The sequence below is a fragment of the Podarcis filfolensis genome (genome assembly GCF_964270895.1).
Source record: "Podarcis filfolensis genome assembly, chromosome: 3".
Classification (NCBI taxonomy): Eukaryota; Metazoa; Chordata; class Lepidosauria; order Squamata; family Lacertidae; genus Podarcis; species Podarcis filfolensis.
Genome location: NC_139606.1, coordinates 104,939,897 through 104,963,272, shown reverse-complemented (window position 1 = coordinate 104,963,272; position 23,376 = coordinate 104,939,897). Strand labels below are relative to the sequence as shown.

Here is a 23,376-nt window from a genome sequence, read left to right as displayed (position 1 = left end):
CCTTCACATGTACAGTGGTAACTCGGGTTACATATGCTTCAGGGTACATACGCTTCAGGTTACAGACTCCGCTAACCCAGAAATAGTACCTTGGGTTAAGAACTTTGCTTCAGGATGAGAACAGAAATTGTGCTCCGACGGCAGCGGGAGGCCCCATTAGCTAAAGTGGTGCTTCAGGTTAAGAACAGTTTCAGGTTAAGAACAGACCTCCAGAACGAATTAAGTACCCGAGGTACCACTGTACTTAGAATAGAATAGGAGGCGAGAATATGCCCAGTCTCCTATGCACATCAAAAGGCTATGAACCCAACTGCCTGTGCTTGGAGTTGCTGCATCTACCTTGCTTCTGCAACTTCTATAAGGTCTATCCATCTGGAACCTTATATCATGCTGCAAGTCATACATTTGTCTCCCCGCCACCTTACCTTCCTTTTTCCTCCTTGCTGTGGGCATGAATGTGAACTGCTAGCTGAACCATTTGTATGTTTTTGTGAAGGTGTGGCAGAGTCACTTATCAGTTTCTTAGCAATATGTGATCTGTAGCGAAGATGTGCAAACTGGCCATGACTTGGTGGCTTCAGGTATCCAAATTTTGTTTTATAAAGTGGGAAAGCAGGTGGCCTTGAAAGTGTAGTGTGACAGACCTCCATTTCAGATGGAGGTAGTGCACATTTTGGTTATTGTTCTTAGATTTTTCCTGTCTGCAGCTAGATATCTTTTCGTAAGTAGTGCTGCTTTGACAATAAGGGTTGCTCCTGATTGTTGTTTGCCATGTATGCATGACAGATCATGCAGAATGAAACATTCAGAATTCACTAGGCAAGCTAGCAGCACACCTGCTACGGCAAGAAATCTGGGTTCTGAAGCTTAATCCTATGGCCTTTTATGATGACCGTATGCATAGCAGAGATTTCACTTTGTATATGGTTTCTTCTCTTCACTACTAGCTTCTGAAGGTTTTTCTTTTTGTAGCTTCAGGCAAAGTTTACATCTCAGTTTACAGTGATGGAGGGGAGGGGAAATTTCTGTGTTGTGCAGTTTATGTAACCACTTCCCTTTCTTCATATTCCAGGTGAAAGTTGATTTTAAGTTTTACTTGTTTTCAGTAGAAGTCAATTTGTTTATATGTCAATTTAAAAAAGTATAGTATTTGTGAAAAGGAGACAAAACTGCATGTTAAACAGTCTGTTTGAACAGTAAACTCAGATATAGGCCATTGCGGTACAAAATATGTACACAGTGGTTACAAATGTGCAAAGCATTTTTATGGATCTTATTTACTGTTTTTTTGGTATTAGTTACATTGCCCTGAAATAAAAAAAGGGTGACGGGTGGAATAAAAAATGGGTTAAAACAAATAGTAAAATGCCCTCTAAGGCCGCCTTAGCTTTATTTATTTATTTATTTATTTATTTATTTATTTATTTATTTAGAGATTATTGCAAGGTTCACAAGCTCACCAGAAGCGAATGCTTGGTTTGGACAGAATATGCAATCTTCAGAGATCTTTAGATTGCTGTGAGATATTGTTGTTTATCCTAAATTATACTCCCATATATAGCATTTCCTTTGTGTTTGAGAAAGGAAAAAAATCTTGCTCTTTAATTCTTTTAGAAATTCATGAAATGGACACAATTCCAAACATAATCTCATCTTCCTAGAAGTTGACTTAAAACTAAGTCAACTAAAGATTATTTCGAGCACAACTTAGTACAGATTGAGAGCTGCTATTCTGTGAACAGAAGGGCTCATTTCATTTCTGAAATTCATTCTATTCCAGCAGGCTTCCCAAAGGATGAAGTGGTGATGGCAGGTGATTTTCAACTATATCCACTTGCCCTCAGTGGTCTCCCACACTGTTCTGGATGGTACCCCAGACGGCTACAAATTTTTTTGGGGGGGGGCTACAAGAGGAAGGAGAAATTGTTGAGAGTCATCTCTCCTGTTCTGCCTATAGAAGAGTCCAATTAGTGGAGTTCTGCTCTTGGCAACTCTGGATTCAACCCATTATATAGTTGAAGTTCTCTGGAACCATAGCAGCTAAGGCCTTGATTGTGTAGATCAGGCACCCCCAAACTCAGCCCTCCAGATGTTTTGGGACTACAACTCACATCATCCCTAGCTAACAGGACCAGTAGTCAGGGATGATGGGAATTGTAGTACCAAAACATCTGGAGGGCCGATTTTGGGGATGCCCGGTGTAGCTACTACATTTTAGGGTACAAGTTCTGTGTCATAACTGAGTGGATTCTGAGATTAATACCTTTTAGGGAGGGCAGAAGTATGAATGACTCATGCATCCTCTTTTTGGAGTTCTGGTGTAACATTTGAAGAAGGACGGTGCACATCTGGTGCCCGCATCTCACCGGGGGAAGAGATGTTTGTTTTGTTTGTTTTTTGTTTCTTTTCTTTTCAGATAACATACTTCAGGCTTCTAATATCTGAATTACATTTGGGTGGTATCTTCAGAAATGTGATTTATTTAGATTAGAATCCATGAGAAGGTAACTCAAACCCAACATACAACTTTCACTATGATACTGCTCTTGTAGTATCTTAAATTCTATTTTACTTGTCCTTGATGTGATGATCCTTTTGTTTAGACTGTACCACCACATCAGATTGCCAATGTGCATGCTTCTTCATACCAGTTATAGACTTGGTTTCATTGTTCTCAGTGCCTGTTTTTTTTCTCTGGAGCAATTTCTTCTTTGTGTGGAGGCATAGTTATGTGAGCTCTACTCTCTACCTTCAACCTTAAGTCAAACAGGCTAGACACAGCTGTATCACTTTAGTGAGAAGCAAGGTCGAAATGACTGCAGCAGCATAGACAGCCCTTTAGGTAGTGTTTTTTTATTATAACAAATAAAATTTTATCCTGTTTTTGTCCTGGATTGGGATTCAGGGTGGCTTACAAATAAAAGTACAAAACACAGATAAAATAGAAAAGTGATAAACAGAAAATACAATCATTTTAAAGCATTTAGTCACTAATAATATTCAAACAATATAAAAACAAATCTTATAAAACTAAGAATAACAACAACAATATGAACATCACAGCACCATAACTTTGTTTAAAAACAGTCATTCCCTAAAAGTCTGTTGGAATAAAAAGGTCTTCACGTGCCGGTGGAAAGACAACAAGGAGGGAACCAGTCTTAACATCTCTAGGAAGAGATTTCCAAAGTCTGGGGGCAGCCACCAAGAAGGCTCTTCAAAAAAAATCTAATGATGGGCATTCATATTGTATAAGCAAGCTGTTTGATTTCTTTTTGTCTGCATCATGTACATGCAGGTGTTCTTACATATAATTTTTTCTACTGGGTGTTTATATATAAATTAATTTAAATAAATAGTGGGTGAATCGACTGTGTCGTAATTTGCTTGCATGAGTTACACATTCTGTTACTCCTTTGAAATCTTGGGTGCTAGTCAACTAATTTTACTCTAGAGTAGGCCTATTGAAATGAATGAGCATTACTAAATTAGGCTCATTATTTTCATCCTGAGTAAAACATAGTTGAATACCACCCCTATTTTCTTCAGATTTAAACTTGTAGCATGATATTGTCCAAAGGTGCTTTAGTCTTTCCTCCCCTTTACAGTATATTTTAAAACTCTTCTTAAAGGCAAAGGCCTTTTAAGAGGCTAAGGAAGTGCTCCTGTTCCTGCTGTGTGCTTTCAAGATGGGGCTGGAAATAACCCTTGCCATGGGGGCAGCAATTGGATTACAGCCAGCATTAGTCATGCTCTGAGTAGACCCTTTGAAATTAATAGTCATTACTAACTTCAGTGCACTATTTTCAGTGGGTCTACACTGAGCATGACTGACTTTGAAAACCCCCCCATAATTAATATTTTTTTGGAAACAACACTGCATGAGCACTGTAGCTTTTACCATTAAGTTTATTTTAAAGGTTAAAGCTTCCTTGAGCTACCTTGCGTTTTTGTAAGCTTACTAGGACACCCACCCCATCCATCCCACACATGCAGATTATGCAGATGCCGAAAACAGTATAACTCATAATCTTGGTTGGAATTACTTTAATATTTTGTATGTTGGATCAAAGTCAGGTCTTTGCTATATAGGAGGTTTGAACATAGTAGATTTGACACATGAACTGACTAATTGTGAGTTTCGGCAACATCTCTAATAAATGTGTATTTTTCACTGTTCCAATAAAGGAACTTCAGCTGATTTTAATGGAATGCAGCTTGCATCAAATATAGTTGTTGCAGTGTTTTCCTTTCCCACTCCTGGGATGCTGCTGCTACACTTCCTGGAGTTCACTAGAGGTCCTTCTGACTCCAGTCCAACATGTGCTGGCAGCTGGAAACAGCCAACGTTTTGCTTGCTCCACAGGCAGCTAAATGACCTCTCAGCCAACTCTCCTGCTATTTCTTGCTCATTCTGCGCTATTCTGTGGAGAAAATCAGGGAGGAGATGGCGTGAGGCGGAAAGTGGGTTACTCCCTGCAAGTGGTTTGCTCAGCTTGCCTTAATATTCATCCATATTTAGCCTGCAAAGAAAAAAAAAATGCAATGTTTTTCTTACCTATTTTAAGACTTCCATACAGTATTCTAAAGAAAATTGAATGGTTTCTTAGTTGTGAATTTGGGATGGGATTGATATGCTTAGTGATGTGTTATTTGAAATATATGTCTCTATAGCTCTGGAAACAAATAATAATAGGTTGTGTCTGGGACTTGGTCTGTAATCGAATGTAGTGAAACTAGAAATCTTGCTGCAATTCTGGGTGCATACGGCTTAGAATAATGAAGCACTTAGTTGAACTAGCTTTGTTGCTAGTGATATCTAACATTCTAAGTTCTGGCCTTGATGTGAGAACTTGCTTGTGTTAAGTTGTGTGGGAGACTATAAAAAAGATGTGGGCATTTATGAAGGCTTGAATAGATTTTAACAAATCAGTGACGACTGGCATTTAAACAAGTTTTCAATTTGACACATAGACTAAGAAAAGAACCCTAAAGAAACAGGAGAAGAGAAAATAGTATTCCCCCAAACAATATTGCTGAAGTGGTGTGATTTTGATCCGCCTTACACTATCATTATTGTGCTTTAAGGTTGGTTTCAAGTAGCGTTTGCAGAGAAAAAGTCCTTTAGAACTTAACAAGAAATGTGAGTTGTTAGTTCCCGCAGCAGTTCGTGGCTGCTTCCAGAAGCCTCGGGATGTTGTTAAAAGTGTGACTCTAGAGCTGGACACCATTTATGAAGAGAAGTAAGTAATTTAAGGTAGCTGGATATATGCTGCAAAGTCTTTTTTTGACATTTTTTAAAAAATGTGGGTAGGGCTAACTTGGATTCATTATGTATCTGCAAAGATATGTATCTGCAAAGATTGAGGAAAACTTTCTCAACTTTTTCTGAGGAAATGTATATTCACATCTTTGATACATCTGTGCTGGAATAGGGCAGTAAACATGTTTGTTGATAAAAAAATACATATTTGACAGAATTCTGTTTACATTGTATAGTACAGCTTTGTATGGTATATGAGGTTTTTTGGTATAGACTAGTTTCATATTGATACTGTGCTGTCAACCTCAACTGCACAGAAACTATGAGTCAGGCATGGTACGAAGATTTGTATATTTAGTTTCTGTGTTGCTAAAGGCACTCTAGTCTTTTATGGATGTTCTCAGCAATTTCATGATTTAAACACTTTTTGATTAAGTGAAAGTTGAGATTCTCTGTTTCCAAACAGGGACATTAAACCAAATATTGCAGCTATTGTGATGCAATATTGCAATATTATACAAACAATAAGAATATGAGGAATATTTACTTTTCCTGTTTTGCGAGTATCTATTTGAGATAAATCTAGAACACTGATGGAAATAATTCTGTTGGTAAAGGAAGTAAGCAATTCATTCTAGAAGCATAAAGAGCTCAGCTGCGTTACTTAAGATTTATGGCTTATGGCATGTTTTATGTGCTGTCTTCAGTGTGACTACATGAATTGTCATATTCACATGAACAACGTCAAAGTCTTCCTGACGTCTTTTATTTCTCTTCCAAGAAGCCAACACTCCACTGCCTAGTTTACTTTTTTCTGTGTTTTAATGTGAATGCCAACAGTGTATATATTTTAACGCCCCCCCAAACCCCCCCCCGCATCTTTTGGTCTACACTCTGTGCTGCATAGAACTTCTCTTCTTTAATACAAAGAGCACAAATGAGCTGTCTACCACTTCCCTATTGGAGACTCTCATGTTATGTCAGTAGTGCCTGATGGGTGTAGAACATCTGCACTTCCTTTTAGATGCTCAATTTTATTCAGGAATGAACCCATATTGGGGGCACAAGGTCCTGTAAGCCTGTTTAGATGCATACAACTCTCCCTATTCAGTATCAGTCTGTACTGTGCACTACTGCCAAATCTATGAACTTGGAAATCCTAAGCTAGCTAGCTATCATCATTGAAAAAACATTTGTCCCTTTTGAACCTCTTGCATCCCTGTTATAAACCATTTTGATGATGTGTGCAGCTGCTGTGTGAGAGTAACATCATTGCATCACCAGTGTAATGGCTCTGATGATGCCCTGTCTTGTTCATTTGTGCTGGCACAGTTTCAGAATTGAACAGTTACACCTGAGTCATTTTGCTGCCAAACAATGAGTGCTTGTAAAACGCTGTCGTATGAGTATCTTTGCCAGCAGAGGAACATTATGTGGTAACAAGGGAGAAAACCTCCTCTGTGGTGGCACCCTGAATACCCTCCCCATAGATTACAGCTGGTGCTTGACAATATAATCCTTTCAGCACCAGGTGAAAACCTTTTTATTATTATTTACTCAGACATTTTAAGTGTTGGTTATGCTATTAATTAGCTCTAAGGTTGTTGTTTTTTAGCTGCTTCACAGGCTATTTTATTTATTGATTTGTTATTACTGTATTTTATCTAGTTATGACGAGTTTAGTCATGCATTTTGCACAATGCCCTGGTATCTGTAAGGATGAAAGTTAAAACCCTTTAGAAATTAACTTAAATTTGATGGCCAATGTTGGACACTCAGTGCTGGACTGGGTAGATTTTCCTGAGCCAATCCCATTGAAATTAATGGGTGATATTCAGTGTTAGTCACTACTCAAAGTATGTCTGTTAAACTAAATGTACTTGCACATCTTAAGCCCATTGATTTCAAAAGGTCTGCTCTGAATATGACTTGGTTATCAGCCACTGAGAGCTGTGATTGGGTACCTGGGAAGCTGGTGTGTTTGACTGTTTAAGTCTCACCAGTGGAGATTGCCTAAAGCACAACTCAGGCTCTCAAGATCTTGCATGGTGTGTCTTAAGAGAAGTGATGCAGAGTATGCATGTTGGGCATCCTTGCTCTGCAGCAGTGACTGTATATATTACATGTAAAACTTCTGTATAGTAATACTGAGGGAACAGAAGCTGCATTGTTTGAATATGGTTTCAGCCATGTATGTTTCAAGTGGATCATATTAAATATGAATGTTGATATTGTATCTCCACTTTGCATTAGCTAAATGACTTGATGCTACTGATCGTAGATCTTGCAGTACCACAGAAAGTTCTTTATGAAACCCTCAGATTGATTTCACTATTAACCACATGAAACATTATATTAATTTCTTTACTTCCAGAACCTGTCATTTGAAGTCAATATAGGTTTTTGATATGCATGCAGTCCCTTAGGTCCCATGACACACTTAGATTTCTTAGGCTAGTTGGACAATTCTGCTTTTGTGTGCTTATGTGAAACTAACATCTTGTCAAGTTATGAAGAAAGTCTAAGCAGGTGGCTTTTCAGGAGAAAAGAACATCTTTCTTCCTGGAGGACCTTGGTATGTCGAGACTTCTGTGTAATATGCAAAATGGGACTTGCCAGTTTTGAGTGTTTAGTTTAGAAGTAATTTTCTGCCTTTCTTTCTGATAAAGAACTTCGCTAAGAAGAACAAACTGTTCTTGCCAAAATCTTAAAAGCATTGTTATTTTTCTAATAATTCTTGACAATTGGGTAGTTTTGCAAAGGCAGTTGTTGGACTCAGTCTCATCAGCTCCAGTCAGTATGCCCAATCATTAGGGCCATGTTGTAGTCCCCAGTGTGCTACACCGATGACTTCAAAATCGGCACACAGAGTAAAATGCTAAAAGGTGTGGATCTAAGCGTGGCAAATAAAACACCAAGTGTGCACAATTTCCAACACAGAAATTACTATTGCATAGGAAACTTGTTTTCTGTGTGAGAAACTACTGTGGAAATGTTGCAGCACGTTTTACAGTGCAAAATGGCAGTGGTGCCTTCATCTGATCAGTATGAATTTACCCACGTACCTCTTGGCTACTCATAAACTGAGTATGAAGTGTGGTGGGGAGAATTTGTCTGAAATTGTCCATTATTTGTCAGGCTGCTGAGGCACCTATCTATATATTTCCCGCTGGCAGAGTGAGATTATTTTTGGCCAAGTTTGCTATAAGATTTGGTTCTGCTTGGTCTTGTGGCAGGAAATGCTAATGGGTAGTTAGATGTCCCTTTTCACCACATTTGTGGCTCTGTTTAGTGCCTGTCAGCTTTGCCAGTTGAATTTTCTGCCTCGGGCATCAAAGTGTTTTAGCTGGCACTGGGTGGCAATTTGGGGTGTGTGTAAGTTACATACGACATGGGATATCACAATTTGCTCGAGTAGCATTTGTAGCTTGAGATTTTCCTGGGATTTTTCTTTGTACTGCTATGGAGTGAAATGGATCTGGGCCATTTGGAGTAGGAATTTGAGCTTTTGTTGTGAAGAGTATGTGTTCTCTTTTTAATCTTTTATACTTTTGCAGTAAACTCCCCCCCCCAATCCTTTGGAGTAGATTTGGGGAGTCAGGGTGCGGGGGGAGTTCCATTGCACAAGCCTAAATCCTTAGATTCACCCATGTCCTCTCCATTATAAGCCTTTGAGAACTGCACTGATTTCCATAGGAACTGTGTGACTAGTTTGTGGTCCCTCTACATTTGTACATTTGGAGTTACCTGCTCAGGTATGCTTTGTGATGATCAAATCAGAGTGAAACAGTTTAATTTTGTGTGGTGTGGGAAGAAATACTATTTACTATTATAACATGTCATCTGTGGAGAATTCTCTCAAGATTTGCTATGGCAATATCAATGTTGTTGGTTGGCTCCCCACACTTATCTTTTAAAAGGTCTAGAAGATTAGGAACAGAGTAAGCCCAGTATTGCAAGGACTTTACTGAATGAAATTCAGCAGCTAAGCAAGTGAGTAAAATTGGGCCTGATGCAAAGTCTGTTTTGAAAACCGATCGGGTATTTCACTACTATAATGTGAAAACAATACATCTGTAAGCCAAGCAAATGTTAGTCTGGCTCTGAAGTAATTTTTCCATACAGATTGAAGCCAGGCGCATTTGCTTAACGTTTTCACTGCTCTGCTAGCTTTTGATTGTTTTGAGATTGGAAGCTATGAGTATTCCCTTATGATCCCTTTATGGTTTTAATGCCAAGTTTGCGGAATACTTTGTGTAAAAAGTGCTGTCATGCTTGCTTACATTCTCATTTCATGTTGAAGAGGGGGTGGGGGAAGTCAGGCTAGGTTCATAGAACTGAAAAGCACTCAAAAGGTAATCCCACCAGAACCCCTGCAGTGGTAGTACTGTGTTGATTGAAATAATCTTGGATAGATGTTCATACAGTCATCTCAAGCGCTGATATTTATGTGCTGAAAGCTGTTCATTTTGCTCTCCAAATTATGTGGTATTTCTTGCTGTACATGGTTAGCATTAATATCTGCTGCTTTAAATTAATAATGCTTCCTTGTGTAAAACGTGCATTAGAATACACACTCTATTTGCTTGATTAAGGATCATTCTTTGTAATGTCACTGCTAAGGGATACTACTTCAAGCCAAATTACATTACATACCCAAGTTCCCTTCATAAACAAAGGAGTGCTAAGAGTAGTTGAAAGGATTTGGATGGTGCTCTAATGTGCGGGGAAGAGAGTAACAGGGCAAACAGCAGTTTGGGTTGTGTGTGATTTTTAAGTTGGGAAATTGAACTGACTTGGGGATTATAGTTAACCCATGCTCCCTGCACCATAACTGCTATCCAAATCTCTCACATAAATGTCTGTGCCCACCCATACATGGGAAGCTGCATTCTGAAGGAAAGAAACCTCGTAGTTTGGCCCTAAGGGTCCACAGATCCTAAAGCGGCTTTTTAAAAAAAGCTAACTTTTTTTTTCTCCCACCTTATGCACAAGTAAAAAACAAAAGATACCTTGTTCAATTGGAAAACTGAATATTTCCTCATTGTGCGCTATGACACTTCAGCGCAGTTAATCATGGGTTCTGAAGTGCACATTGCATTCTCCTTGCTGAAAAAGGATTCAAATATTTCCATTTAATATTTGGTTATAGAGAGGCATTTGTTCATATTTTAAATATACAGCTGTAGTCCAACCTGAAAAGTGGCTGTGTGACATAAGGGCCACCTTGGATGTCAAAAACATAATTACATATAAATCCCTCACGTGTGTGTGTGTATGTCAGATTTAAAGTGCAAAAGGGGCATGTAGACATGGGGTATGGAATTCCTCCCCTCAAGCACAACTTGTCTCTCTGCATTTTGTCCCCGGATGCCATTTTTCTCTCACTCTGTCTCCAGTGTGGGAAATTGGTCTGGCTGGGAGAAAAATGGCTAAGGGGGAGAGGCTGTGTGAAAGCAAGTGGCAGTCATGTGGAGAGTTCTGTTACTCTCACCCTTGGGCACATAAAATCAGAGAGCCCCCTCCCCATCTTCTACATAACTCTGGCAGACCCATGCTGGCACGTATAGACTGGTCTGCGATATGCTAGGCAGTGAAGCATTTTCTGTGTGTGTCTGGTAATCTTTCTGTCAGCTTTTCTAGTACTGTATACTGAACACAAGCTGAATGACCCTGTTGTTCCCTCTAAGTGAATTACTCCTTGATACTGAAGGGCCAGTGAAGGTATTGGGCAGTGATTCCATTTTGCTTCATGCTTAATGAAAAAAGCATGAGTCAGTTACTACACTTAATATTTGAGGCAAATATTGACTGTTCTTGTTCATGTGTAAAAAATTGAGCCAGGTGAGGGGGAGAATGAGGTAATACTTATAGCACCAGTGACCAAGCGGTGCCCACCAGAAATTGCTGTATTTCAACTCCCATCATCCCTCGCTATTGGCCATGATGATTGGGAGTTGAAGTCTAAGAACATCTTGACCGTGTTAGTTGATGTATTGAAACATCCCTTGCCATTGTAAATAGGAAAGGCATGCAATGTACTGCAATCACACTTCATGCATTCCCATTTTGAATACTCTTCTCTTGTTAATTAGATCAGTCTTTTCCTTCTAAAGTACAAAGTTATGCACACATAAGAAATCCTTGCTTTGGTCTGAACTAGGTTGTCCCTTCTACTGCTCTGATTACATGCTTTTTGGATGTTTGTGGTACCTGTCCTATGAAGGATAGCATACCATCAATGTGCATGATGTACAAGAAGACCAGTTCCTGAATACCTTATAAACCTATTTGACACTGAGTTGAACATTGTATCAGAGCCCTCCAAGAGGCAGAAGCAAATCTTGCTATTGCATTTGAGAGTTGTACTCCTGTTACTTTTTTATGAGGGACGCAGAAGGGGCACACCCAGTGGGGTGGAGCCACAACACAGCTGTGTTGCTGTGCTTACCAGGAATGGGAAGGGGCAGGGAGGTCAGTGCATTGTGGGTGCTTTTGGGCAGGGGTTCCATGGTACATGATGACATGGGAATACTTGGAACTGCTTGTGGTAGATACATCTTTTGCTTCATGGTTTCTGTTGGGGGACATAATCCTTGAATATTGAAATTCTGATCAGATTCTGATTCTCATTTGTAAATCTATGTGTTGTTACACGCTTTCACTGGATGTTTTTGAGAGTTTGCTGTTCTATGCAGCTCATGTAAAAGTCTTAGAGAACATCAGTTACTGTTTATCTCTGGGTGGGGAGGTAGCATAAGAAGGCCCATTGGCAGTCATGGATTTAGTAAGCAAGGAATTGAAGCTTCTGATGCCATGGTAACTTCAATGTAAAATATAATCCCATGCTTCTTCGTGATTAGCTCAGTGAAAAGTTTTCAGGGTCTCTTTAGAGCTGTCATGCTCATTTTTGTAATTTAGTCAGAAAACTAATGTAGAACCTTTGGATGCATGTATGTGAGAAATTGGGAGAGGGATGGGGAAAAGTCTCTTTTGGGAATTTTTAAAAGCATTTGTTTTTATGTTGCTTTGATCCAGCTTACAGGTGGCAGTCACGGTCAATCCCTGAAGATATACGGCCAGAAATATGGATTGCACGGGAATTACAGCGCATTGGAGATGAATTTAATGCTTCCTACAGTCCGAGAAGGGTAACTTAATTTTTTAATCTCTTTGCTGCAGCCCTGTATGCCCAAACAGGGATATTCTTAGTTTTGGCAGGAGAAAGCACACACAACAAAGGTGTTGGTTCCTTATTCATAAAGGTGTCAAACTGCACCAAATGTGCCGAATTTGCAGAAAGCTGCATCCTGCTTCACCCACTCATCTACTTATAAACTGCTTGCTTTTTTTCTTCCTGTAGCACATCAACTTTATTTGTATTAATTCAGGTCTAATATATCCCACATTCAAGGAGCTTGAGGTGAGTTCATGGGCCCCCTTGTGTGTGTTTGCAGCAGAGTGTTGATAGTGGCAAAGTCCCTGGTTGGTGGGTGGTGGCAGTCTTTCTGGGGACACTGGGGGTGTGTCATTCTCCTGCAGCCTTTGTATTTTCTGCTTGTGGGTTTTCCTGCACTGAGCTGAGCATTCACTGGGTTGTGCAGTCATTCTGCTGGGGTAGCAGCACCGTTTCTTCTTCTCTCCCCAGTCCCCAGTGTAACATATGTATAAGATTGCCCTGCCCAGGCCCTATTACTCAACTAGATGCACTTGCATGTTTACGTATTGTGACTAGGAGTAAAAAAATTGCACCATAATGTAGAAATTCCTTATCAGCGACATTCAGAGGGATGTTTACTGAAAGCCAGAACTGTGTGTGCACATACTGGTGTTCTTTCCAGTTTTCATTCAGTACCAATTGAAAGAATCTCATAAAGCTACCTTTTAAGAAGTCCCCTAACTTTTTAAAAAAAAACAAAAACTATGGTTGGTTTTACTGAAAAGCAGTTGTGGGAGCTTGCAAATTTTATCAGAGCAACTGGGATGGGGTTGGGTGAAGAGACTTCTTTGTGGGGCTTTGTGTCAGTGGGGCAATTATGTCAAATTGCCCTTTGCTGCTTTTCTTCCCTATTATAGTATGGCAACTGTTTCTGTGCTTCGCATAGATACTTTAGTTTGACCTGGAGGGCTTTGTCAGGAGTGTGGCTCACAGCAAAACATAACAAGGGCGGGGAATGTATTGCATTTTCCTCTGTTGTAAAGTTGGATATATTCTGGTGTACCTTATAAGTATCTGTGCAGGGAGGAGGGAATGAAACTATTCAGTCAGCTCAGTGACAGGTTAACTTCGATAATCAATAGCTTTGGTATCAGAAACTCTGTAAGTTCAGTGGCTGTGTGTCTTAGTATAACAGCCTTCCCCTAACCTTGTGCCCTCTACTTGTATTGCAGGCATAGGCAAGCTTGGCCCTCCATATGTTTTTGGCCGACAAGTCCCATGATCCCTAGCTAACAGGACCAATGGTCAGGGATGGTGGGAATTGTTGCCCCAAAACATCTGGAGGGCAGAGCTTGCCAGTGCCTGTTCTATTAGCTCCAGCCAGACTGGCTGATGGGAGTTGTCGCTCAAAACATCTGGAGGGCACCAGGTGGAAGAAGGCTACAGTAGAAAAACAAAACAGTCAAAATATTTGCAGTAGCGCTGTATTGAATACAACTCTACACTTCAAAATCACAAAGGAATTCAAAGTTGGGGAAGGGTATATGTTTACTGTCTGAAGGAATAGTAGGTAGAGCTTAAGAACTGATTTATTTCTTTTCTTCCCAATACTTTTGTCCATATGGTGGTTGAACTTTTGTGGTCTACGGTGCACTTTTATAATTTTGTGAGCAGTGTGCCAGAGGAAGTCTTCACTTTAAATAAAGGATGCATATCTGTTGCTAGCCCTGCTCCAGTAACTTTTTACTGGAAAATTAAGCAGGTAAAGTGTTTTCCTGGTATGGAGAGGAGATGGAGGGAAAGGCTTGAACTGCCAAGTCTCAATGCGCTTGGCAAGGCCAAGTGGAAAAGTTGGCAACTCTTTGGTAGTTTTTGGTAAAGGTATGCTTGGTTTTTAGTCAAACCACATGTGTTTGATCCATGTGCACCAATGCCTTGCACCTACCTACCTGTTGGCTGCTAGTGCTTTTGGTGAGTGGTAGCGTCTCCAAATGTGTAGATTCCCTGCTACTGTAATGCAGCTGCCTAATGATCCCAATTCTGTGGAATTTATTTTATTTAATACGGGGTTGCCATACGTTCAGAATTTCCCAGACATATCTGGAATACTGCAGCTGCAAGCAGTGTCTGGGTGGAAATTGGTGAAATGTCTGGATGTATGGCAGCACTAGGGACGCAGTTGGCGCTGTGGGTTAAACCACAGAGCCTAGGACTTGCCGATCAGAAGGTCGGCAGTTCGAATCCCTGCGACGGGATGAGCTCCCGTTGCTCGGTCCCTGCTCCTGCCAACCTAGCAGTTCGAAAGCACAAAGTGCAAGTAGATCAATAGGTACCGCTCCAGCGGGAAGGTAAACGGCGTTTCCGTGTGCTGCTCTGGTTCGCCAGAAGCGGCTTAGTCATGCTGTCTGCGGACAAACGCCGGCTCCTTCGGCGAGATGAGCGCCGCAACCCCAGAGTCGGTCACGACTGGACCTAATGGTCAGGGGTCCCTTTACCTTTACCTTTATGGCAGCACTGACATTTTTGCCAATTTTCCTGAGAAATATGGCAATCCTATTTAATACATTTATTTACTGTGCTTCATTTGGCTGTTCACAGAATTTGGGCTACAAGACAGCATTCTGCTTGCTTTTAACTATTGAGAGCCAGATACTTCATAACTGTCCTCTGTGCTTTGTTACTGGAAGCAGAAGGACGACACTGTAACTTTGCAGACAAGGAAGGACTTAATACAGTGCTTCTCTTCTGGGCATGTACAGACATGTCTATCCCTGCAGTAGTCTGATTCTTCTTACTTTATCAGTAGTGAAGAGATTGCAATTAGTTTTATTTCAGCAAAAGGAACCAGTTGTTTAATAACATATAAAACTTCGGGATCTATTTTTCCTCTTCTTTTTCTGTATGTAATGAACTGCTAATTCCCCAGTGTGCAGTGCAGTGACCTCCTTTCCATTACCATTGCACTTCTTGTGTCTTGTTCTGCCTGTCTCATGAATGGTGCAGTTCTTTTGTCTTTAGGCAGTGTTGGCAGACCTAATAACCTGACTTGGAAGTGCACATGTTATTACCACAAACTGATCTGTGGCATCAATAGTGACACATCTCTCTCTTTCTTACTCTCCCTCAGGGGATATAGAAGATTCACAGTCTAGCATTCAGTTAAAGATTCTTGTGCTTGCCAACTGAAGTGACTGCATGGTGTGGGTGGCAGGGGGGGCATGTTCCGGATCAATAACTGGTTAAAGATCAGGAAACAGAATAGTAAATAAATCTACAGTTGTCACCAGAGGAGGGCTGTAAGAAGAGGGTTCCTCCAGGGATCTTTGTTGGAGCCTGTGCTTTTTGACTAGTTGATTTATTATCTGGAGTTAGGAGTGGGAAGTCAGGGTGTCTTTATGACACCATATTATTCAGGATTTTGACCAAACTGCTGGAGGCAGTGGAAGACAGGAGTGCCTGGCGTGCTCTGGTCCATGGGGTCACAAAGAGTCGGACACGACTAAACAACAACAACAAGGAGCTCTATAAGGAACTTGCAAAACTAGAAGAATGGGCATAAAAATGGCAAATGCTGTTCAGTATAAGCAAGTGATGTACAATGGAGCAAAAAATAAGAATTCCTAAAGTCACAAATATGCTCAGGGAATCTGAATTGGCAGTGACTGATGGGGAACCTTGTGGTCGTGGCAAAGATTTTGATTCAGCATGCAGCAGCTGTGAAAATGTGAATTTCATGTTAAAGACCGTCAGGAAACTGGTTGAAAGTAAAACTACCAATATCATGTCATTATGCAAATCTATGGTACAACCACAATTTGAAATGCTGTGAACAATTCTGATGGCCACACCTCAAAAATGATAATGCAGAACTGGAAAAAGGTTCAGGAATGGCAACCAAAATGATCAGGGTGTGAAGCTATGAGGAAGATAACAATGTCTGCAGCTTTTTAGTATTAAAAAAAGGCGAGTGCAGTTCTCATAATAGTCAAACCTGGAGTCATCCAGTGAACCCGAATGTTAGGAGAATGAGGGCAGACACAAAAGGATGTTATTCTTCACACAGCGCATGATTAAACTATGGAATTCAATACCACAATATTATATAGCCACCAGTATGGATGGTTTTGGGGATGCAGGTGGCGCTGTGGGTTAAACCACAGAGCCTAGGACTTGCCGATTGGAAGGTCGGCAGTTCGAATCCCTGCGATGGGGTGAGCTCCTGTTGTTCAGTCCCTGCTCCTGCCAACCTAGCAATTCGAAATCACCTCAAAGTGCAAGTAGATAAATAGGTACCGCTCCGGCGGGAAGGTAAATGGCGTTTCCATGTGCTGCTCTGGTTCGCCAGAAGCAGCTTAGTCATGCTGGCCATATGACCCGGAAGCTGTATGCCGGCTCCCTTGGCCAATAAAGCGAGATGAGCACCGCAACCCCAGAGTCGGCCACGCCTGGACCTAATGGTCAGGGGTCCCTTTACCTTTACCTTTATGGATGGTTTTTAAATGGGCTTGGACAAATTCATGGAGGGACAAGGCTATCAATGGTTACTAGCCATTATGACTAGTTCCAGTGTCTGAGGCAGTATTCCTCTGAAATCCCGGTTGCTGGGGAACATCTGCATCTGGGCTTCTCATGGGCATCTGGTTGGCCAGTGTGAAAAAGATGCTGGACAAGAATGGGCCTTTGGTTTGATTCAGCAAGGCTCTTTCTTGCAAGGAAATATGGGTGAGATGAGGTACCTAATCCTCCACCCCAAAAAACTATTGGGGCTTGGTTGTGGGATGGGGAAGCTGCCAGGGGACAAGGAAAGAAGGGTTAACCTTCCAGCTGCCACTTTCCCCCTCCAGATGCCCCTGTGTTATTTGCATCACTGGTTAAACCAATTTGAGTGATTTTCCAGGCTGCAATTTTCAGCTTAAGAAATATTTCCTCAATAGTGTTTTGCTTCCCGTTAGCTATTTGTTTTGGCTAAACTTCTCCGGCTGTTTAGTATGTTTTATATTTAGCTCCTTCCCGTTTTTCACGCCTTTATTTTGGACTATGTAGCTTTTCTGTTCAGCTGGCAAAGCTTCACACACCTGATTTGTCACACATCAAAATAACGTGCAGAAGGGGTGTTCCGTAATGAACTGTTGTGATGAGTCATTTGGTTTACATATGAATTGGGTTTTAGACAGCTTTTTGGTTTCCTCATTCATATCTGGAAACTTGAGTAGAATGTGCTGCTAAATGTTACTACTGATAACAATAGTAAACTCACAGGAGACTTCAGAAAGAACGAGTGGCTGTCAAGGTCTGTTTTTGTTTCCTATGCACCTGCTTCCCTGGATTGAACTTGCAGATTGTTTTGATTTGGGTATTTCTTCATTCCACTGTTGTGCCAGTCCAGACACTTGTATGCAGAGGTGATTAAGGCCCAGAAGTTAACTCATGGGAGGCTGCTTACTTGAGAGAATTGCAGCTAATCCGGTAGGGTTCTAAGTGCATGTTTCGGCTCTCTGAGAACATCTTTAAAGTTCCTCAGTGACCATGGCAAATTCAGCATAGTCTGTAGGAGCTGAGACTAGCAGCACATGGGGACATGGCAGGAGTTAACCTAATTGTAAAGTCTGAAAACATATAGTCTTGCAGTAACCTTGCACCAGCGTTTTGGAAAAGTACAAATGATTGGGGTTTATTGGAGACTACTTTGTTGCTTAGCAGTTCTTTTGATTTTTTTTTTTTTTTTTTGTAGTAGCCATCTTACTCGACTCTCTTATTCCTTTCCTAGTTGCCTATGTACAGTGGTGCCTCGCAAGACGAAAAGAATCCGTTCTGCAAGTCTCTTCGTCTAGCGGTTTTTTCGTCTTGCGAAGCGAGCCCATTGACGGATTAGCGGATTAGCGCTATTAGCGGCTTTTAGGGGCTTATCGGCTTAGTGGATAAGCGGCTTAGAAAAGGGGGGGGAGGGAAAAAAACTGCAGGAACTCGCAAGACATTTTCGTCTTGCGAAGCAAGCCCATAGGAAATTCGTTTTGCGAAGCACCTCCAAAACGGAAAACTCTTTCGTCTAGCGAGTTTTCCGTCTTGCGAGGCATTCGTCTTGCGGGGCACCACTGTATGCTCACTGCTACATATTGGCTCTTCTTTCTTGTCATTTGCTGCTATTTCAGCCTATTGCACTATTAATTTAAAGCAAATTAAATATATTGAAAGACTGAAGCCTTCCTTGAATCTGGACCCAGGACTTGGGACATGCCTTGACCTGAATTTTCTTATGCAGGTAAGACTTGAAGGGAGTAAAATTCTGCTCCCAGGCCATGGTTTGTTTGACCGAGGTCATCAGTAGGCCTAAAATTGCACATGCTTTCGCCTCTACCTCACAGTGTTATAGAGGGCCTCTGAGCAGCCACCTCCTGGGTCACACAAGCATGCCCATGTACAGGGAAGATCTGAGGTTAGATTTTCTTGATGCAGTTTCTCTTCTGATTTGATCTGCCTGCATGGCTACAGACTTCTTGCTTGAGCAAGGCAAATTAAGTGTTCCTCTTTTCTGTAGGGCCATCACAGGGCCTGAGGGATCCATTCTCAGAGAGAAAGTAACTCTGTGGCCTTATCTTCGGAACTGCTTTCTTACCCATCAGCGACTATTTTTCTTTCATTTTTCTTTTTTATACAGCTGTGTGGAACCTCTTCCTAATATTGAGCTAGAATTGGGTCAGCAAAAACCATCTCGGGATGGTTAAGCAACTTCCAAGGTTTCCTTAAGTTCTGGTTTGTGACAGTTTCCCCTCCCTCCCTCTTTTACCTGCCTGGAACCTGAAGGATAGTTTCACTCTTCTCTCCTTCCCAGAGCCCCAGCTTTTCTGCTTAGTTCAGTTTGTACTTATTCTCAGTTTGTACAAATTTAAATGGCGGCCTCATTTTCTACTGCCAAAGTAAAGCTCTATTTTATAGCATTCTCTATAGCAGAATGTATAACTGCTACTGACCCTGCAGTTGTATGCATTTTTACTTGGAAATAAATTGCACTGTCTTCAATGGGACTTACTCCATCAGCTAGAATTGCAAACATCCACTGATTTTGACTTTACACAGATGTGTTGTTGTTGTTTTGCACTTGAGTGGCTGTATTTCTGTCTTGTGTCAAGCACAAGACAGACTGGAAATATGGTCCACCTGTGTCCTTCTGTCTGCTTCCCCTTAGACTTCCAGCTTGTAGGGTTGGTCTTTGAGATAGTGTTGGAATCACTGGGGCTGGCTTCTCGGTTCTTTCAGGAAGCTTTGGGTCTTTTATTTATGCCATTTCTATCCCTCCTGTGTTTTATGGAATTCAAGAAGACACACTTGGAGTTCTCAGGCAGGATTTGACCAGTTCTAGCCAGTCCTGCTGAGCTTTTTCAGGGTTGCTGAATTACATGCTTCAACCCATTCGAAATCTCTTGTGAGCTGAAGGAAAGAAAACTAAAGGAGTGCAGAAAATGTATTAATTCAACATAATAATTCAGGATCTCATGTGCCAGTCTTCTGAATCTTTGACCTTTGTGAGTCTATTAGTTGTCTGTCTTCCGTGTGTAGCTACATTTTGCAACAGCCATTCCTCTAAAGCAGCGAGTTGGGATTTTGACCCGGTTCAGACGCTTATACAGGTGGTGACGGTATTCACATGGTGGAGAAGCTAGAATGTCCTCTCTTCTTTGCCATGCATATACAGTAAACGTATGCCACAGGCACTCCATATGAATGTCATGCATGTCTGGTTTGCATGAATTTCCCCCGTTGTTTTTGGGAGGGGGCAGAGATCTCATGTATTAGATGTCTCTGCAGAGCATTATGTCATGATATATGCCATCAGGTGGGGGAGAGCATACTCACTCTTGCATCTTGTAGGGACTTTTGGCACCCCTGTATCAGAAAAGATGTTGGGGTATTATTTTGCTTTTTTATTAACAGGTTTTCTGTGTACCTTTTAAAAATAATATTTGTATCAGCTTTTGGTGGCATCACTGTTTTGTGGCTTCCCACATGCTGAACATATCATATCCTTTTCAATCTTTCTGCTGCCTTGGATACTCCGCTTAGGGTTGCCTGGAAAGGGTTGCCATCTCTGTCCCGCAAGCACACACACAGCAACTTAAAATAATGCCTTTATGGTTTTGAAAATAAACTTATGAAAGGCTAATTATGGAACAATCCCATACATTTGAGATAAAAATCACAGGCTGTTGTTAGAGTGCCTCTACAGGAATTGCAGACACGAAACTGATTTCCTCCCATCTTGTTATGCAGAAGTGGAGGGGAAGTGCCTTGGTCTTATCGCAGTCCCATTATGTCAGGTGAATCGGGGCAAGGGCTTGGCCAGGCGAACTCGGCAGCAGCTGCCGCTGTCTTGTTCAGCCTTTGGAAATGTTAGCAGCATTCTTTATGCAGCTAAACTTTTGCTTAGCTTGAAAACCCAAAGAAGTGTCTTGTGGCGTAACAGTTGGCCTTAGGTGAGTCGTGGCTCCTTCTGGCTTTTCCCAAGTGCTCTTCTTTCATGCTTTTCCCCAGCTGAAAAATGGTGCTAGCCTCTGATTTAACATACACAGAGTGGGTCTTACGGCATTTTGGAGTTTTAACAGTGGTGTCTAATGAAGTGGGTTCTAGCCCACAAAAACTTAAGCCACAACAAATCTTATAAGGCGCTGCAAGATTCTTCTGCGCGTGTGTCAATGTAGCTAACCCTCTGAACTGGTCTTCTAAGGCTCCCTTCTACACATGTCTGTATGGTTTCAACCATGTGCACCATACATTTGCCACATGTGCCTATGACATTATTTTATTGTATATGTAAAACTTTGGGCCACCTTGCACATTACACTTCTATCTTGAAACAATGTTTTTTTTAAAAAAAGGAATAGAAAGTAAAATTACTAGCATGATACACCATCTGGTTAGCTTCCTTGTTTCCTTCAGGCTGTGGTGCTTACCTAAAGTTGAGTGCAGTCAACATGTTAATATGTGACCCGCCATACTTTGCATTACGTGGCTGCATCTTTTCTAATATATCTGCTTGCATATTTTTATACCCCAAACTGAACCAACTAGTGTTTACACAGGTGGAGTCACTTGAGAATAATTTAGAGGTTCACTAGTTCATTAGCTCTGGCACATATTGCCTATAGCTTTATTTAGGCTCTTGGCACAAACGACGCCAAATCACTGGTTTCTCAGATAAATTATAGCTACCAGATTTCATCCTTTGGGAATCTCTTAACATTTTCGAGAGTCAACAATTTGGACAATGACACAATTATACTCTGAGAATACCATCCTGTTTTTGGCTTCCCCTTTTCTCCTTCTGTGTGTGCTACCAGATCTCATAAATTATATACCATTTTGTTTCTTGTAACAAACCTCACATAAAACTTAGCGACAGTGAATTAAGCAGTGTAGAACAAGATTAAATATAGCGGCAGTTGCTCAAGTCCCAGTGCTGAGGGTGCTTAAGCATTCCACAAACAGATTTCTTTACTTCTAGTTACAAGCATGTAGAAAACTTTACAGCCAGGTGGGCAAGTGTGGCTAGTTGCTGGGGTGGGAGTGGGGATTTGTGTAACAGGGTAGGTGTGAGCTTCTCGTGACTGTTCCTTTCAGCAGGGCAGGGGCTGCATTGGGACAGAGGGTGGAATGGCAAAAAAGTCACGGTAAAAAGGAATAAACACGGGTCTGTACAAGTGTTTTTCTTTGCTAAGTGCTATCTCCTTGAAAGCTGGGGCGAGGAGCCTTTGGCCCTCCAAATGTTGAAGGGTGTTGGGAGTCCCAACAAGAACTGGAGGACCACAGGTTTCCCGTTCCTGCTTTAAGGCATGTTGCGTGTCTTTGTGAGTGTATACTCACTCAGGATACATGGACAGCAGCTACAGCTATCAGTGCCTGTAAATGGTGGTGGAAGATCTAAACTGCAAGGACAGGAGGCAAACCCCAGACACCCTGCTATCTAATGATGATTTTTTTTTCATGCTTTGCTGAGTGTCCCCCAAGTAGATCCATTTCTCATTAACAGGATGCATTTCTCTTACACCCTACATGATTACGAAAGTCATTTGATCTCATTTACATGGAAGGATGTTCCACTGGAATCAGTGGAATGCAAAAACCAAGCAGAGGCATTTTGATGCTGTTGTTTACACTTCTACCTTTTGTTGCAGCCAGAGGTGCTACTATCAGATGTTTATAAGTGGACACAGTGTTGCTCCGTTATGTATGTGGCATAGATACTGTTTTGGTTAGAGATGGACAGCACCCTCCAATTTCTGCTTTATAGCATGAGCAGACTTAGGGATGTTGCCCCTAAGGCAGAGGGAGGAGAGGGAGGTACAGCCCTTCAACTTTGTTCCCTCCTTGAAGTCAGCTGCAGCTCAATGCCAATTCCTATTTAGATAATAAATTCACACTTTTTAATGTTGAAACAAGCTGTGTTTTATTATTAATACTGCTATTAGTAGCAATATTTATAGAATACTTCCCCCCAAGTGGTCAGAACACTTTGCATACATTGTCCTGGTAATCCTTGTGACAACTCTGTGTGAGAGGCCAGTGTAATACTGAGTGTGTATGTGGGTGTGGGTGTGTGTATGGCGGGTCATTTGAGGCCACCTGCCTCCACTGAATTCATGGCTGGGCTGGAATGTGATCTTGGGGTTTATAGCTCAGGCTGTTCAAGAGCTTACGTACTGTAGTGACTGGTTCACACAGTGTGTGTACAGTATATTGAACTAGGTGCTAACATGGGGTGCTTAAATTTAAAAGTGTAAGGACAGAACTGCTAAGGGAGAAAGGACACAGAGACGGAGAGAGCAAGCATGTATCCGTGCTGACAGGTGAGAAAAAGCAGTAAGTTCTGCTCATATATTTGCATTTTCATTTAAAGAATTGCTTGTATCCCACTTCAGATAGTTTCCCAGAGCAGCAAACAGTAAAAAAACCCACCCCAACT

At 41.3% G+C, this 23,376-nt stretch overlaps 1 protein-coding gene and 1 long non-coding RNA gene across 14 annotated transcripts in view; one reads left to right on the top strand and one right to left on the bottom strand.

Annotated features, from left to right (window-relative positions):
• Positions 1 to 23,376, top strand: part of BCL2L11 (BCL2 like 11) — a 90,912-nt gene that overhangs the window by 60,939 nt on the left and 6,597 nt on the right. For 8 of the 9 annotated variants that reach the window (XM_083605595.1, XM_083605596.1, XM_083605602.1 and 5 more), the window contains one exon: positions 12,302 to 12,414. The exons of the other annotated variant lie outside the window; for it this stretch is intronic. In XM_083605595.1, coding sequence (XP_083461721.1) covers positions 12,302 to 12,414 — 113 coding nt within the window. The remainder of the gene's footprint in view (positions 1 to 12,301; positions 12,415 to 23,376) is intronic. 9 annotated transcript variants of the gene reach the window in all.
• Positions 2,832 to 23,376, bottom strand: part of LOC310758809 — a 260,702-nt gene continuing 240,157 nt past the window's right edge. For 3 of the 5 annotated variants that reach the window (XR_014545938.1, XR_014545939.1, XR_014545941.1), the window contains 2 exons: positions 10,276 to 10,372; positions 2,832 to 4,523 (listed from right to left, as the gene is read on the bottom strand). This is a non-coding gene — a long non-coding RNA (uncharacterized lncRNA). Of the gene's footprint in view, positions 5,215 to 10,275; positions 10,373 to 23,376 lie in introns of all 5 variants that reach the window. The other 2 variants (XR_014545940.1, XR_014545942.1) reach the window with 2 other exon arrangements.